The sequence below is a fragment of the Chlorocebus sabaeus genome, chromosome 29 (genome assembly GCF_047675955.1).
Source record: "Chlorocebus sabaeus isolate Y175 chromosome 29, mChlSab1.0.hap1, whole genome shotgun sequence".
Lineage (NCBI taxonomy): Eukaryota > Metazoa > Chordata > Mammalia > Primates > Cercopithecidae > Chlorocebus > Chlorocebus sabaeus.
In genome coordinates this window covers 3,942,728-3,960,978 of record NC_132932.1, presented here as the reverse complement: position 1 = coordinate 3,960,978, position 18,251 = coordinate 3,942,728, and the positions used below count along the sequence as shown (strand labels likewise).

At 41.1% G+C, this 18,251-nt stretch overlaps 1 protein-coding gene across 2 annotated transcripts; it reads right to left on the bottom strand.

Moving 5' to 3' along the window:
• Positions 1-657: 657 nt before the first annotated feature.
• On the bottom strand, positions 658-17,491 carry TTC5 (tetratricopeptide repeat domain 5). 2 transcript variants are annotated; one of them, XM_007990632.3, is made up of 10 exons: positions 17,397-17,491; positions 13,292-13,424; positions 12,061-12,272; positions 10,714-10,864; positions 10,217-10,308; positions 8,282-8,338; positions 7,596-7,742; positions 7,193-7,407; positions 3,518-3,662; positions 658-1,270 (listed from the first exon to the last, which is right to left on the bottom strand). In XM_007990632.3, the coding sequence occupies exons 1-10, from the start codon at positions 17,445-17,447 to the stop codon at positions 1,151-1,153; spliced, it is 1,323 nt and encodes a 440-aa protein (XP_007988823.3). In that variant the 5' UTR covers positions 17,448-17,491; the 3' UTR covers positions 658-1,150. The 2 variants fall into 2 exon arrangements, with proteins under 2 accessions (XP_007988823.3, XP_037843556.2); XM_037987628.2 differs by lacking the exon at positions 3,518-3,662.
• Positions 17,492-18,251: the final 760 nt, after the last annotated feature.

The following is an 18,251-nucleotide window of genomic DNA, read 5'->3' as shown; positions in this document are numbered from 1 at the left end:
TGGCGTGATCTTGGCTCACTGCAACCTCCACCTCCCAGGTTCAAGCAATTCTCTGCCTCAGCCTCCCCAGTAGCTGTGATTACTGATGCCTGCCACCACGCTGGCTAATTTTTATATTTTTAGTAGAGACAGAGTTTCACCATCTTGGCCAGGCTGGTCTTGAACTCCTGACCTCGTGATCCACCCACCTCAGACTCCCAAAGTGCTGGGATTACAGGCGTGAGCCACCGTACCTGGCCAATTCAATTGGTTATTAATCCTCACTCACATTTCTCCATTTTACCACAAGGATATTATGATAAACTGTTATAAAACATGTCACTAGACTCTAAAGAAACTGAATATCTATCTAACTCTCTCTGATCCTTCAGCCTAGTAACACTATTAGAACAGTATTGTTCTGTCATCTTGGACCACAGTGAAGACCACCCCTAGAGAATGACAGAATGGGAAAATGGAAGAAAGCCGGTCTCTAGCAACTTTGTGGAGTTGCCATTCCTGCCCTGGGCTGTCTATTGTCGGAATTCTTTTAACTGGGAGAGAAATAAACTACTTTGTATAAAGAAAAAAATGGGATTATTACTCCCATAAATTGAAGTGATCCTAAAACCAAGACTACAAGCCTAGGGAGAATAAAGCAGGCCAAACTACATGGTATTTTTTTTTTTCCAAACAAGTTTATTCTGTTCCAGCCCCAAAGAAGAGGAAGAACCTAAATTTTAAAAATAACAATAAAAATAGCTAAAAACAAAGCCATTATAAAATCAAGCCCCCTCCTTTAGCAATAAATACTGAACTGATATATACATACGAGGCTTAGGACGGAGGCAACAACAGGAACCTTGGGGACTCTGTCCCATGGCAAGATCCCAAGACTTCTACCAATTCCATGCTCTTTGCTTAAAACATAGAGAGCAGTGGAAGAGACAGGAGAGATATGCCAGAAGAGTAGGTGGCCCTGGAGAGAGCTGGAACATGATGAGGACAGAGGAGAGAGAAGAGATACAAAGTGTAATAGAGGCAGGGAAAAGGAAAGTTCATTTAAAACATTCCTCCCATTCCTGCTGAATCACTGGATGTGGCTGGACCAACTGCACAGGGCCTTGTCCCCTCTCCTCCAGTCCCTGTTGAGCATGCAAGTCAAAGAAGGTCATTCACACTGTGGTCGCGATGCCACTGTAGCAACAGCCTGGCTGCTGGATCCCTGAGGCTTCCCATTCACCACCAGCAGGAGGGGCGTCTCCACTCGAACACTGGAAAAGGAATAGTCCTAGAAAAGATAGACAAAGGTTCATTACAGATTCCAGGATGGAAAAAGCTCTAGCATGGGGATACACCACTTGCAACTTTCTGCACCACCTCCCCCATTGCATACCCCCTCTACTTTCATCTCACATCAGACAAAACTGAGCTAACAAAGGGGATGAAATTTTCCCAAAGTTTTCAATCTTCAGAAGGAAAACATGGAGCATGTAAGGTCATGCAGTGCCACTACAAGAATAAGACAGCTCTTTGATTCATAAAAGGCAAGTTCCTGGCACTGCCTAACAAAGAATGCAACCAACTCGCACAGAATCTGCCTTTTCCCACGGTGTTTCCTGATAATTAACTGGACACACATAGCCAGCCAGAGCCAGTGGGAATCCTGAGAAAATCTCAGTTCAAATGTTTATAAGGTCCTAATTTAATCCACCAAATACAAATTAAAGTTACTTCTCTTTTTTATATCAAGAGGAGGAAATAGAATATGTAACAGAATATAGCCGTTTTCCTAATCACAAAAAGGATATCAGCTCACTTTATCAGTTCAAGTGTATTTTAAGTTGTAAAACATGTTAAATAATCTTCATCCAAAAAATATGGCAATGAGAGGCAGGCTCTTCTAAGTCCAAGTAAATTTAAAAGTTCTCATAAACCAATTTTTTTAAGTCTTCACAGAAATATCAACAAGTGACACAAAAAAATGGCAATTTAAACAAGAAATACAAATTAAAATAATATTCATACTATATATTTCATGTAAAATTAGAAAACAACTTTTCAAAAGTTTCCAACCAGAGTTGAGAAAAAAACTAGAGAAACACTTATTTACATCCCTGTTGGTAGTGACAACTAACTAGTACAATTTTCCAAAGAAATATTTGGCAATATGTATCAAAAGCATCCGAATTCTGCATACCCTTTGGACCCAGGATTCTGCATTAGAAATTCATTTAAGGAAATAATCATAGATACAAGCAAAGATATAAAAATCCTCACTGTGTTTCTAATTCTTTTTCTATTATAAAAGTACTAATCTAGATCTGAGGTCATCAAAGTCTTTCTGTAAAGGGCCAGATAGTAAATATTTTAGGCTTTGTAGGTCAAATGGTCTCTGTTACAGAACAAGTCACCTCTGACACCACAGTGCAAAAACAGCCACAGACAATAGTAAGCAAATGAGTGTGGCTGTGTTCCAATAAAGCTTTATTTGTGGACACTGAAATCTGAATTTCCTGTAATTTTCACACATCACAAAATATTACGCTTCTGTCAATTTTTTCATTTAAGAACACAGAAACCATTCTCTTTTTCTTTTTCTTTCTTTTTTTTTTTGGCAAAGACTTTCTCTATCACCCGGGCTGGCATGCAATGAGACAATGATGGCTTACTGTAGCCTCAAACTCCTGAGATAAAGTGGTTCTCTGACTTCAACCTCCTCAGTAGCTGGGACTACAGGCATATGCTGCAATACCTGGCTAAGTTTTTAAACATCTTTTTGTAGAGACAGGGTCTCACTATGTGTTGCCCAGGTTGGTCTTAAACTCCTGGGCTCAAGTGATCCTCCCACCTCGGCCTTCGAGAAGTGCTGGGATTTTAGGCATGAGCCACCATGCCCAGCCTAAAAACCATTCTTAATAAAAACAGGCAGTGAACCAGATTTGGCCCATGGGCTTTGCCAACCCCTGATCTAAATGGTTAAACAGTGGTTAAATATCTACATTCATAAGGTTTTTGTAAGAATTGAATGGGGCAAGGCAGGCAATAAAAACTCTTAGCACAGTGTCTGGCACTCAAGTGTTAAATAAATGTTAACTATCATTACCATCTTCATCACCCTCTGTCTACTCAATGTGTGAAATATATAAAAACATAGGAAACATTCACTAACATTTGCATATAATATCCCACTCACGATTTAAAATATAGATATAAATATATGTGTATATATTTATGAAAAGAAAAAAGACTTCAGGTATATACACCAAACTGTTAACAGTAACAGTTAAAAAGTAGTAACATCTGAGTGATAATATAATACCTGAGGGATAATATTTCACTCCATTTTTTTATTTTTTTGCTTACCAGTTTACCTTTTTAGTAAAAAACAATATATATAACATATACACACAAATATATATGCACATAACCTACACACATACTCACATATAATTATTTCTATATCTTTTATAAAAAGATAAGCTTGGTTCTACTTTTACAGCCTATGAGTTGGAAGAGAATCCTCGCCATCGCTCACCTTTCCTTTGTGCTGAATTTGGTGAAGACGCAGGTTAGGCTCAGGGATGGCTACAGAGTCTCCAATGAGCACTCCCCAGCTCTGCACTATATTGTACACCATCACTGCATAGCAAGGTCCATCTGAATCTACCAGGCCAAATGTACTGCCAGGTAAAGATAGATTAGGAGAGAGGACAACAAAAAGGTATGCAGGTAGGAAAGAAGAGCAGAAAGAGTGGTTTAAAAATACTAGCAAAATACTGGACTTAAAGTCAGTGACAGGTAATTAAAATAAAATATAAAATTTAATTTAATTAAAGTTTAAAAATAAAATACTAACAAAATAAACAAATGCTTTTTCTCAGTTACTCAGAAAACCTATGAGAGGTACCATCCTCCACTTTGTACATCTGAGTCTTCATTTTTCTGAAACTCATCAATCTGTCACTTTGCTAAGAACTTAGGACAAAGCACACTGAAGTCATTCAACAAATATTAATGAAGAACTAGACCAAAATGTTACAGTTGGAACATTATTCCTGATCTATCAATTTAACTATCATACTCTTTTTTTTTTTTTTTTTTTTTTGGAGACGCCGTCTTGCTCAGTCGCCCAGGCTGGAGTGCAGTGGCGCGATCTCGGCTCACTGCAAGCTCCGCCTCCCGGGTTCACGCCATTCTCCTGCCTCAGCCTCCTGAGTAGCTGGGACTACAGGCGCCCGCCACTAAGCCCAGTTAGTTTTCTTGTTGTTGTTGTTGTTGTTGTTTTGTATTTTTAGTAGAGACGGGGTTTCACTGTGTTAGCAAGGATGGTCTCAATCTCCTGACCTCGTGATCTGCCCGTCTCGGCCTCCCAAAGTGCTGGTATTATAGGTGTGAGCCACCGCGCCCGGCCAACTATCATGCTCTTAACCAAAGCCTCTAACCATCACTGTCTGTGTAGTTTAATTCCACAAACTTTCACCAAACATTACATATGTGCCAAGCATTGTGTTTAGCAGTAAGATACCAATCAGCTATGAATGACCTATAGTCTAGCAGGAGTCAAACAATGAAGTCATCACTTACAGTAAAGTGTGATGGGTGCTAGAATAGCTTTTCCCTTGTGCTGAATTCAGTGAAGCCACAGATTGGACTGTGGGAGCCCAGAGGAGAACTATCTAAATCAAAACTGGAAAGCAGGAAAGATTTCCTGGAAGAGGTGATGCTCGAAGTGAATCTTAAAGGGTAAAAAACTAGCTGGTTTAAAATAGAAAAATTAATCCTCAGTAAAAATTTTAAAAACCTCTGAGGGGACAGGAACAGAGATTGCCTTGGAGGGAACATGAGGGAACTTCCCAGAATGGTGGTAATGATCTCTGTTTGGGTTATACAGATATTTTCCATTTGTTGAAAGCTATGAAATGTACACTTAAAATTGTACATTTCATTGTATGTAAATTTTACATAAAAAGAAAAAATTGAAATACTGAACTCAGTTAATGACTGCATGCTAAAGTATGTAAAGTATATTGATCTCTGCAATTTACTCTGATAGCAGGATAAACAGACCGATACGTAATAAACTAAGTAAAATAAAATGTTAATGGAAGAATATAAGTGATTGAGAACACAAATGTTCATTGTAAAATTCTTTCAACTTAGCTGTATGTTTAAAAATTTTTAAAACAAAACGTTAGAGGCAGAAGAGGATGTTAGCCATGTCAAGAAGAAGCCAGAGATTATCCAGGCAGAGTAACTGTACGCAAGACACAGAGGCGTGAAAACAGCTGTTCTAAAACCAACAAAATTGTTCCCTGGTTGAAACAAAAGGCACAGGTGGGAAAGAGACAGAAGATAATGGAAAGAGAAGTAGGAAGCAAATCATGAAGGACTTTGTATGCTAAGCTAAGTAGTTCACACTTTATCCCAAAAGCTACATATAGTACCAGCAAGGAATCTTAAAGAAGAAGTAGCAATGGTCAGATTTATATCTAAGAAACATTTCTCTGGCAGCACTGCGGAACACTGGAGGAAACCAGAGAATCAGGGAGACCTATGTGGAGAAGTGATAAAGGGGTGAATTAAGGTGGTAAACACAGAGAAGTCAAGTCTATAGAAGAAAAAAGGCAAATATTTTTGGAGAATGGAGAAGCCTATTCTTCCAAAAGTCTTAATCAAGTGACTGAGAGGTGATACCATTCATTCATGAGGAATCCAGGGAGGAGAAGCAGGTTTACAGAGAAAGATTTAGGTGAGTAATACTGAAATACTGAGTTAGAGATTTCTTATTGGAACCCAGAGGCAGTTGGTTACAGGGATCCAACACTTGGAAATGAAGCTTGGGCTGGAGATACACCTGTGAGCATATAGGAGGCTGCCAAAGCCTTGGGTTTACATGACATCACAAGGCAAGATGACCTATCGACAGGATGGAGAAGAATCACACTCATGCCATCACGCGACACACCTGAATTCACAAGAAACACTGCAATCAAGCAAAGCACTCTCCTGATGAATCCAGTCAAAGCCTCGGAATCCTTCTACACAGTATGTCAGGCAACCACTGACAAGTGATCAAAGTTGGCAACTATAGGCCATCCTGGTATAAAGAGAAAAAAAGGAAAAAAACAAAAATAGAGTCCTGGGAATCTAAGATTTAAAAGCTGGGCAGAAAAAGAGAAACCAAGGAGTGGCAAAATATCTGTTTGTTCTCAAGGTCTTCTAAAACCTACCTTTGTCTATATCCCTTTCTAATTCTTCTCAGCTCTAGGATTTGCTCTAGGTAACTAAACTGTTCTCAGCTACCTTTTTGCCCTTCAACTCATCAAACACACAAACCCCTAGAAAACGCCATGGAGAAAGCTGGGCCATATAATGGGAATTGTCAGTATTTCTGTTTAGATGGAACAGAAGGCAACTGTGAAAGGCAATAGTTACAGATAAGTCAGAATGCTTTGGAACCACGCAATAGAAGCTGCTGGATCCAGTGCCTAGAAAGACAATGGTGATCCTAGGAAAATAACAATTTCAGTAGAAAAGAGAAAGGGGAAACCAGTCAACCAGGGATTAGGAAGTGAGTGAGGGACCAAGGAAGTGGTGGCATTCACTAAACCCTAACTTTTCAAGATCCAAAACTTTTCTAAATAAATATTCTTAATTCATTTCCTCCGCTGCTAGCAGCACCTACACCTGGGTCCTTGACATTTCTTTTTTCTCACTCCCTATGACACATATACTACACACTCAACAAATATTTGTTGAATGACATCTAAGACAATCTCCCAACCAGACTTTAAATTATAACTCAAAGCTCACTTTTCAGAACTGCCTAAGTACACCTAAGTACAAACAGCACTAAGAATTTGTCCTCCTTCAACTTCTATGATCATGAAAATGCAAAGGGGCAGAAGAATTTTGAGGTTTCTGTCTTATAAAAAAAAAGTCCTGCCAAATTCCAACTATGGATATAGGAATCCACATAGCACCAAACTCAGGGATAAAAAACGGGCAGTGACAGAATCTACAAAAGCCTCTGATCAAAAGATTGTTAAACATCACCTAGGCAATATCTGCCCATGGGACAGTCACAGAAGGAAATCAGAAGTCACAAATCTGTGACCACTGACAGTCTCTTCAACCGCCAGGGAAAGAACAGGAAGTGACAGCAATTAGTTCAAAAGGGTGAAACGGGGGAAATCCAAGAGAAACTCACAAGGGGACTTTCTCTTCTGTGGTAAGGCTAAACACCACCTTTCCCAGGATGACGGCACCGCTGTTCACCCCAGGCTGAAGCGTACTCAGTGGCTTGAGCTCCAGGGTCACTTTCTGCCCAGAGGCTGACTGGTAGTGCCCATCACTGCAAGGGCCTAGATGGGCTGGGCGCAAGCTTCCCAGCATGCTCTGCAGCTTTTTGGTCTTCACCTTTCCCTGCAAAGAAGAGGAAATAGGTAAGAAGCTGGAAACTAGTCGCCTTCCTTGAGATTCTAATCCTTCCCTCCCACCCACTTCTATAGGGTCACGACCTCCTAAACCTATTTATTCTTATTTTATTGACCCACAGCAAAATAAAAAAAATAAAAAAATAAAGTAGAATTCAGCCCTTTAGACATGTTTACCTTACTCTCAAGGAGGCTGGTTAATCTATCCAGAAATTCCAGAAGTTGTTGCTCTCGTTGCCGGGGCTCTGGCCAGGCAGGGTCCAGGGCGGCAGCCCGAGAGAAGCCCTCCAGGGCCTCCCCATAACTCTCTTCATATTTATGCAACTGTACAAGAAGTATATCCCAATTATAAGTATATCCAAACAAACTATCCCGAGGGAATAATGGCACCATGGACCAGGAATCTAGAGAAATAAACTGTTTTCCCTCCTGGTTATTTTCCCGTGCTACAATAAACAGCCCCAAGAGCTGGTAAACGCCTTATATCCTTCTTCCTAGTCAAGATGATCACAATCCCAATGATGGAATCATTTCAAAGAAGCTAATTTCCAAACTCTAAAATAGTTAAGTTGTATACATTGGGTCACTTGACCTTTATATTTACTTAACATTTCAGAAGTCTTCTAAAAGATGCCCCCATTGTCTACATATTCTTCTACCTCCTCAGCCCCTTCTCCTTTCCCTCCAGTGACTACACCAGATACTGAAGCCAAACCGAGCTAGCTGTTTATAGAACAGCACGGCTTTCCTCTCGCAGTCTGTACCCAGTCTGTGTCCCTATGCACACTCCGTTATCCTCACAAGCTAAGACCTAGGTGTCTTATTTATTTGACCCTCAGATGACTATATCCCAAAGGTCTTACCGTCGCCCTGTTCAAATGAAGGTCAGGATTGCTAGAAGCTTTTCTGTCAACCTTCTCCTATAATGGGATAAAAGCAGGGGATCCTGTCTCAATGTTAAGGACTGACATGCCCAACATGTCCTACACCTCCTCTTCCTAGAGAAATGGAAGTTTCTTCCTTCCCAAAATGTAATCTATACCACAGAAGCAGTTACTGTATAACAAGTGTGGGTATCTTAGTCCCTAAAACCTTAGGGATATAAGTGTTTTTGTATGTGTAAGACTTGAAAATATTATTGTAATTTATCCATGTAGCATTACAAAGATAGAATAAATCTTTATAGAAATGAAATATGTGGCCCGGGCACAGTGGCTCACGCCTGTAATCCCAGCACTTTGGAAAGCCGAGGCGGGCAGATCACGAGGTCAAGAGATTGAGACCATCCTGGCCAACGTGGTGAAACCCTGTCTCTACTAAAAATACAAAAATTAGCTGGGCATGGTGGCACATGCCTGTAATACCAGCTACTCAAGAGGCTGAGGCAGGAGAATCACTTAAACCTGGGAGACGGAGGTTGCAGTGAGCCGAGATCGTGCCACTGCACTCCAGCCTGGGTAGCAGAGTGAGACTCCTTCTCAAAAAAAAAAAAAAGATTAAAAAGCGACTATTTAGCAGAAGCCAAATATAAAATGTTGAAGGAATATACCATACTACTCTTTAAAATGTAAACATTCACCAAATTAAGAAATCAGCGTAAAATATAATTGCTCTAAAAGTTCCATGATTGAAAAAAGGCAGTTTAAAGTTAGAGTTGCGGGGAGAGTGGCAGGAGTGGGAGAAAAACAAATTTAAAAGGGCAGTCCCTGAATTGCAAACATGAACGTACAGTAGCTGTGTTCTTTATTCTACCACATGGAGCAGAGTAAGTAATGATAAGTTAAAAAGCAATTCTCTGTATCAAGAGAAGCAAAAGAGGAAAGATAAATATGAGAGCTAAATAAAAAGTGCTCAGAGGACCAATGTGAAGTCAGAAGCCAATTCTAATAATGAGAAAAAAGGCACAAAGTCTGAGGGAAAGCCCTATGCAAATGCCTAGCAATATAAAAATGCTTGAAAACCTAAATAAATTTCTTGAAAACCTAAATAATCTAATTCACTTAATTCCTAGGAAATGACACAGAACAAGCTACACATTGTTTTCTCTTTCAGCCCATGGGAAATCCAGAGCCATATTGTCTAACGGTTAATTTGGGAATAGCACTTAGTTTACAATGAAGTATAAGTTTTCATTGTTCTTTAAAATGAATGTGGCCAGGCGCGGTGGCTCAAGCCTATAATCCCAGCACTTTGGGAGGCTGAGATGGGCGGATCACGAGGTCAGGAGATCGAGACCGTCCTGGCTAACACGGTGAAACCCCGTCTCTACTAAAAAATACAAAAAAACTAGCCGGGTGAGGTGGCGGGCGCCTGTAGTCCCAGCTACTCAGGAGGCTGAGGCAGGAGAATGGTGTGAACTTGGGAGGCGGAGCTTACAGTGAGCTGAGATCCGGCCACTGCACTCCAGCCTGGGCGACAGAGCGAGACTCCGTCTCAAAAAAAAAAAAAAATGAATGTACAAAAATATTAATAAGCATTATTTTAATAACTTTCTTCTCATTAAGAAAGATGAACACGTTGAGGCAGCTCTGTGATTTGGTTATGTATGTGTGTAAGAAACCCAGACAGGTTAAGGAGCTATCCAGTATCAACGCACCACAATGCAAGTGGTTCCTCACGCTCACGTTATAAGAAGTCAGTCATCTCTGCAGATACATCTTTGCAAAATCACACAAATGAGATGCCAGCAAACACTGCCACTGCCTGTGATTCTTGCTAAAGGGCCACAGAGAAGACTGAACAACGCTTTTGTTTCTGTTGTTGCCTATTCATCTGGCCTGGTGACCGTAAGTACTTACTGCTTGGGCATAGGCACTGAGGGCTTGCTGGGAGATCTTTGGGTTCTGGCCAGTAGAGAAGTAAAGGGAAAGATATGCATTCCCAAGGATATCTGAAAGAGAAACACAGTGACGAATTATCTCAGAGTCCAAGTTCAAGATATGACTTATTTTGATCATTCTTGAAAGTATATTTGAGAGGTCCCACATGAAACCCAAATCAAGAATGACACGATACTTAGTATACCCAAAATGCCCCTACAATAGAGCAACAAGGACCCCAAACTGAAATTTGAACAGACCGTACAAAAGCCCTGCCTTGCTTATGTGAAAACTAGGATCAAAAGATCGAAGAGTTCCTAGAAAAGCAGTTCACCAAAACGTCTTTCGTGTGTCTTCAAAACAAAGATGCCCTGGCTTAAACCTCAGAGGCAGACTCAAAAGATGGACTGCAAATGTGGCTCTGATTGAAAACATCTGCTCTAGAACCCTGTTGGAGATCTTTTGAGAGCACTCACACCAGGAGCGGCCATCATGGACATCCATCTGAACAGCCAGCTTAGCCTGTCGGACACTGTCCATGACATGGCGAGAATGTTCATCTTCAGTGCCAGTCTGCAGCTGGCGAAGCACCATTGATAGGTTTTGTAAGGAGACTTTGTTCCTGCACTGCAAATAGAAAAGGCACATACTCAATCTTCCCGATTCTACCTCCCCTTCCCAGATGTATTCTGAATTCAATCTTCTAAATCTAATTTTTTACCTTTTCAAATTTTTTGTTTTGGTTTGGTTTGGTTTGGTTTGGTTTGAGGTGAAGTCTTGCTCTGTCGCCCAGGCTGAAGAGCAATGGCGCAATCTCAGCTCACTGCAACCTTTGCCTCCCGAGTTCAAGTCATTCTCCTGTCTCAGCTTCCCAAGTAGCTGGGACTACAGGTATTGACCACCACGCCCGGCTAATTTTGGTATTTTTAGTAGAGACAGGGTTTCACCATGTTGGCCAGGCTGGTCTCGCACTCCTGACCCCAAGTGATCTGCCCACCTCAGCCTCCCAAAGTGCTGGGATTACGGGGGTGAGCCACCGCGCCTGGCCATATTTTTCTTTTTGAGATAGGGTCTCACTCTGTCACACAGGATGGAGTGCAGTGGCACGATCTTGGCTCACAGCAACCTCCACCTCCTGGGTTCAAGTGATTCCTGTGCCTCAGCCTCCTGAGTAACTGGGATTACAGGCACGTGCAACCACGCCCAGCTAATTTTTGTGTATTTGGTAGAGGTGGGGTTTCATCATGTTGGCCAGGCTGGTCTCAAACTCGTGACCTCAAACGATCTGCCCACCTCGGCCTCCCAAAGTGCTGGGATTACAGGCATGAGTCACCACATCTGGCATATATATGTATATTTTTATTATTATTATTACTATTATTATTATTATTATTTTTTAGAGACAAGGTCTCACCATGTTGCCTAGGCTGGTCTCAAACTCCTGAGGTCCAGTGATCCTCCTGCCTCAGCCTCTCAAAGTGCTAGGATTACAAGTATAAGCTACCACACCCAGGCTTAATTTTTTCATCTAAATTCTTGCTGCCATCTGTATCTTCAACCCCCATCTACAAGGATCAGCTTAGTTGCTAACTTTTCTTCACTTCCTTTCTCCCCCTGAACCTGATCCCATCATCATCTTCCTTTCCCAGGACCCTGCCTCTATTTTCCTCATTCAGGTCTGCTCTCCGACCTTTCCTCCCTCCTGATTCTGTCCTAGTTCAATTTCAGTTCTACTCTGGTATTCATGTCCTAGGGAAACTCATAGAACCAAAGAAATTCATCCTTCCCATCTGTGCTTTCCAAAAGGATAGGGGGCAGCTCACATGGGTAAGGGCTCCTGAGAAGCAGGTGTGGGCAGCTGCAATATCCCCTTTTTTCCAGTACACCTCACCCAGCTGGTTCCAGGCTTCCACCAGCTTGGGCTCCAGCTTCACAGCCTTTGACAGAAGCTCCTCAGCCTTAGGGCTATAGTCAGGAGTCACATTCAGTGCTTTCCCAGTTAGCATCAGAACTTGCGCCTTGCCCTGGACAGAACCTAAGAGGAAGAAAAAAAGATAAAGTGGGAAAAAAACAAGCAATCTTACAGTTAAAGACCAGGGCACTTTCTCTCAAAAAATAACTCCATGTCAGTTTTAGGAATAAAAAGAGTTGAGGAAAATATTTATCAACAAACCATTTATTAAAACCTCACCATAAGCAGAGTGCTATATTAGCTAATTGGGCAACAAAGAAAGCACTATTTCTAGAGCTTCTGCCATCTGTTTTTTGGGCCCCTATCTACAAGGATCAGCTTGGTTGCTAATCTTCCTAGAGGGATTTATAATCTAGGTGAAGACAAAGCATAAACATGGAAAATTAAAACCACGAAAAAGAGCATACAGCATTAGCCCAATGAATGGGCTTTAACAAGTCAAGAGGAGTCAGGACAAATAGCTATCATTAAAACAAAAGAGAGAGAGAAAGAAAAGACCCTCCAGATTAGAAAATGACATAAACAAAGACACAGAATCAAAAGTACATGTGGCCATGTTCAAAGGAGAATAAATGGTTCAACCTGGATGAAACAGAAAGTTCCTCTACAAGTAACTAGTCAGCGATAAGGTTAGAAAACAGAGTAAAACAATGGACACTTAAATACCAGGTTAAGGGGTTTAGACTTCAGCGAGTCAATAGCAGGAATCTTTAAAGATACCTGAGCAAAAAGGCAGACAAGAGGATCAGGTTAAATGCATGAAGTAATGATTTAGGAAGATGACCATGGCCATCGTGTTATATGAGTGGATTTGAAAGTAAAAGAAAGTAGAGGCAGAAAGTCAAATTACTGCAATAGTTCCAGTAAGTATGCGCTTTCATTTCATGCCATTTGCTATAATCAAATTTTAGAAAAAGTAGCTTAGGGAATGAAAAGTTGCACAGGGGCCCTGAGAAGTAATATTACATTATACTACCCTATAGCAGTAACAGATAGGATACCAAAGAGTCTACGAGGAGGGAGTAAAGGTCGATCACATTTCACTGAAGGATGGGGGGTTGTACAGTCTCTAGGGCTCATACCCACTACTTCTTCCATCTGCTGTAGGGTCTTCTCCATCTCCTTCCGCACATCCTGTTGCTTCCTCCCAGCATCCTCAACACTATGTGTCTCAAAATAGCAGTCTCGAAATGAATAGAGCTGATCCACTAGTTCCTAAAAAGTATGACAATGGAACCATTAAGTGGAGAGAGCACTGGACAGGGAAACTTGAAATTGGCTAGCCATACCGTCTCTTGGTCTAGAAAGACCAATTCTCTTATCTCACCTAGGAATGGCACAATAGGCAAGTGGACAGATTTACTAAAATGCCACAAATCATGAGGAAAAGCAGCCAGTACCCCAGGCCAGCTCTCATGGTCCCATGTTGTCCCATGCCAGTGTCTGTACTGTGATGACCGTTTTCTCTCCCTGCCCCAGCAGGGCTTCTAATATGACTAAACACTTCACATACCACAGTCATGAGGAGGGGAACACTGCAACTTAAGATAAACCAAAAGTTAGTAAGATCATTCTATATGGTCCTGGTCCTCAAAGAGTCACACTCTGAAATTTACCCTTAAAGTTGGACTTCTCAACTAAGACCATTTTATCGCTGATTTTTCATATGCTGATATCTGGAAATACAATACAACCTTTGTGAATATAACAAACATGTTAGAGAGTCATTGTTTTCCACCACAAACATCCCAATTTGAACTTGGTAACTGTGGTATTTTTGCAGCGTTTTGTTGTTTTAAATGCTTATTGTGGTTTTGTTTAGTTCGAATTTTTTGTCAAGTCATCTTCTGGGTGTCTTGGATCTTTTACAAGTAAATATTCTCTTTCCTCTTAAATGCCTCTGAGTCTTCCTGTCAGATGAGGCAAAGCTTTTCCACTACAGGTCAAGCATCCCTAATCCAAAAATCTGAAATCCTCCAAAATCCGAAACTTTTGAAATGCTGACACCACAAGTAGAATATTCCACACCTGATACACAGTCAAAATGCAGTCAAAGCATTGTTTCAGGCACAAAATCATTAAAAATATTGAAGCAAATTACTTTCAGCCTATGTGTATAAAGTGTAAATGAAACCATTTTTTTTTTCTTTTTTAAAAGACAGGGTCACCAGGCACGGTGGTTCACGCCTGTAATCCCAGCACTTTGGTAGGCCGAGGCAGACGGATCACGAAGAGATCGAAACCATCCCGGTCAACATGGTGAAACCCAGTCTCTACTAAAAATGCAAAAATTAGCCAGGCATGGTGGCGCACACCTGTAGTCCCACCTACTTGGGAGGCTAAGGCAGGGGAATCGCTTGAATCTGGGAGGCAGAGGCTGCAGTGAGCCGAGATCGCGCCACTGCACTCCAGCCTGGCAACAGAGTCTCAAAAAAAAAAAAAAAAAAAAAAAGAGAGATAGCCTTGTAGGTTACCCAGGCTGGTCTCAAACTCCTGATTTCAAGCAATCCCCCCACCTCAGCCTTCCGAAATGCTAGAACTACAGGCATAAGTCACCAAGTTTCATATTTAGATTTGGGCCCCATCCCCAAGTTATCTCATTATGTATATGCAGATACTCCAAAATGCAAAAAGATCTGAAATCCAAAAAACTTCTAGTCCTAAGTATTTTGGACAAGAGATACCCTATTCTTTCCTGAAACTGAACAGATAGCAGCAGAAATATATAATCACTTCCCATCGCGTCTAATCAACGGTCTTCACAACATATCCTGAATTCATCCACCTGACTCCGTCCCACTATGACCACTCCTGGATTACATCAGCTTCATTACTTGCCCGGAATGCAAGAGCTTCTTAACCAGTCATCTTGTTTCTGTTCTCTCTCATTCTCCTCACTGTAGTGGGAGTGATCTTATAAAAAATGTACATCGTATCACAAACCTTCAAATAGTTTCCCATTGCAGACAGAATAAAATTCAAGTCCTTATCATGGCCTAGAAGACTGTATGAGCTGACCTACCACCACCCATCCTGACACAAACTTCACTTCTCAGCACTCTCTCTCCTACGATACTCAAGCCAGAGTGGCCTTCGTGCAGTTTCTCAAACCCATCAAGCTCAGCCCACCCGGAAGCCCTTACACATGCTTTTCCTTATGCCTGGACACTTTCTCCAGATCTCTGCATAACTTATTCCTCATCATCATTTAGATCTTAGATCAAATATCAATTCCAGAGAGGTTTTCCCTAATTACTCAAACCAAATGAATATCTTCCTTCTCTCATCTACTGTTAAATCATACTCTTATTTTTCTTCATACTTATTTAAAATCATGTGGCCTATCATTAATTGTCTATTGTCTGCCTCCATCATTGAAATGTAACCTCCAGGATGGAAAGGACTTTATTCTGTTTTGTTTCAAGCTACACCTGAGCACCAGAACAGGACTTGGGATATAATAGGCTCTCATTCACTATACTTGATTGAATTAACTAACTAACTACCCCTGTTCTAACAAATGCATATGTGCTATACTTAATTTAAAATCCTATCCAGAATGAAGAGAACAGACTAGCACCCTCTGCAGTAATGCTTTTCAAATTTTATTGTATTATATCCAAGACCCAGCCTGCAGAGACTCTGATTTTAACAGTTTAGCAGAACTCAAAATTCTACATTTTTAACAGGCACCCCAGATGATTGTAACGAAACTGTAAAACACACTTTGAGAAATATCCTTTTATACATTCCTTTTACACTAAAATGTCTATAACAATGAAATCAAAGTTTACCACCATCTCCATGAACAGCAACACCATTATCTAATCCTTTTCCTCTTCTCTACTTCACTCCTTTATTCCATTCCTGCACCGACCCCACCCCAACATAACCGAAGTATCCTCTCCCAAGCTGCTTAGGACATTTACCACAAATGAACCTAGGAAAAGACAATTCTCATAAAAAATTACAACCAATTTCCTTTCGTCCTGAAATCAACATGGCTGCAAATTAAGAGTTTTAGAGGGGGGGCTTATTGATTGGTTTTAGTTGTTAAAGCAAACATTCAAGAACTTGTTTGGTTTTATTGTTTGGTTTTGTTTTCCCCTGGACTGAACGTTTTTAGAAACGTATTTTCTCATGGCAAAATCAATACATGCAAGTTGTTAAAATTCAAATAGATACATGTAAAAAACAGAAAGTAAAAAATTCCCCCAAACAACCTCAGTGATAACCACTGATTTGTATACCTTTTCAGATTCTTTTCTGTACATATACAAACGTATATACACCAATAATGTTTCTAATATAGAACCAGAATTGATTCTCTGATTTCAGTCAGTCACAATTAGGGAATAAAATGAAGTTAATCCAAATCAGTTGGAACACTAAAAAGTGTTAGTTACTATTTTAATCTACTCAAGAACGAAGAACTTTCACCAATATTTAAATTTGTGCGTTAAACACCTTTAGGCAAGTTACAAGCCTGTCATAGTTCTAATATTTAAGTTACAGGCTGTCTTAGAACGAAGAACTGAGTTCCTGAGGTTTAAGGAAAATGGTGGGTCCTTAAAGGCAAAGAGCCAAGCAATTAGTTAACGCCTTCCTACCAAGCCCAAAAGCCTAGTCTTACTCAGAAGCACAGTCATCTGTCGACTACGTGGAGTCTGGACCCCTCTGCATCAGACCCCAAAGTGGAACTACACATGTTGAAAGAAATCAAAACTGAAATCCTAAGGGGAGTAACCAGGACACTTGCAGTGCAGGTCATCAGTGTGATTGTTGCCAAATTCAAAGCAGAAAGGTGTTAAATGGCTTTTGTAGGGATCAAAACAACATGTGATAATAGTTCATGCAGATCTGCCATACACATGTATATGCTATTCGTTATGGATGAATCGAGAAAACAACGTCCTCTCTAAAAATGTACATGAATAGTTAGGAGCAACAAATCCTCTTCCATACAGGACTGAAATTAACCGTAGTCAAGTAGACAGCAGGAGGTTCCAACACACTGGGAGGCTCCCTCGCTGGCTGCGGCTGCACCCTCGAGGGTTGTTATAGTAACCGCACAGACGCACGCAGCTTCGCGTGTGTGCCGGAGAATTCGCGGGCACTACATAAACTGGACTCCCTGCTTCATTCGGAGTAACAAAAACACATACAGATTTTAATCTAAGGCCCTACCTGCAATTTCTGCAAGATCGGCTTGACTTCTTCCTCTTCATCAGCCATCATCTCCCGGCCACTCCACCCCCAACTTTATAACCACAGAGACGCACGCCCTCTCTCATCGCGGAACCACAGCGACATCTGGAGCTCTGGAGGCTTTTCTGCCCACGAAGGGCTTTGCTTCAAACCAACTTAACTATTTCCTACAGCACATAGATGCTCTGCAATCACTTTTGAGTTCATGAACTTGTTTCTTTCCCAGATCCTGGAAACAAAATGTCCTCAGCTTAATTTCTATATTCTTGTTTCATATCTTCCTACTTATTTATACTAAGATTATAATATTCCATGAAGAAGAGAGTTTAAGAAGTGCACACCTGTGTTGTTTGAAATTTTTAAACCCATGTAGTACAATGGCTACTTTACTCAATCTTTTCCAAACTTTGCAATAACTTTCTATGTATGATTAATTTTATCATTTTAATGCACTATTCTAATAAATACTACACTTGGGATGGCTCATAAAAATCACCATGCTGGGCCGGGCGCGGTGGCTCAAGCCTGTAATCCCAGCACTTTGGGAGGCCGAGACGGGCGGATCACGAGGTCAGGAGATCGAGACCATCCTGGCTAACACGGTGAAACCCCGTCTCCACTAAAAAATACAAAAAATTAGCCGGGCGAAGTGGTGGGCGCCTGTAGTCCCAGCTACTCGGGAAGCTGAGGCAGGAGAATGGCGTGAACCCGGGAGGCGGAGCTTGCAGTGAGCTGAGATCCGGCCACTGCACTCCAGCCTGGGCGACAGAGCGAGACTCTGTCTCGGGGAAAAAAAAAAAAAAAAAAAAAAAAAAAAAAACCACCATGCTGTAC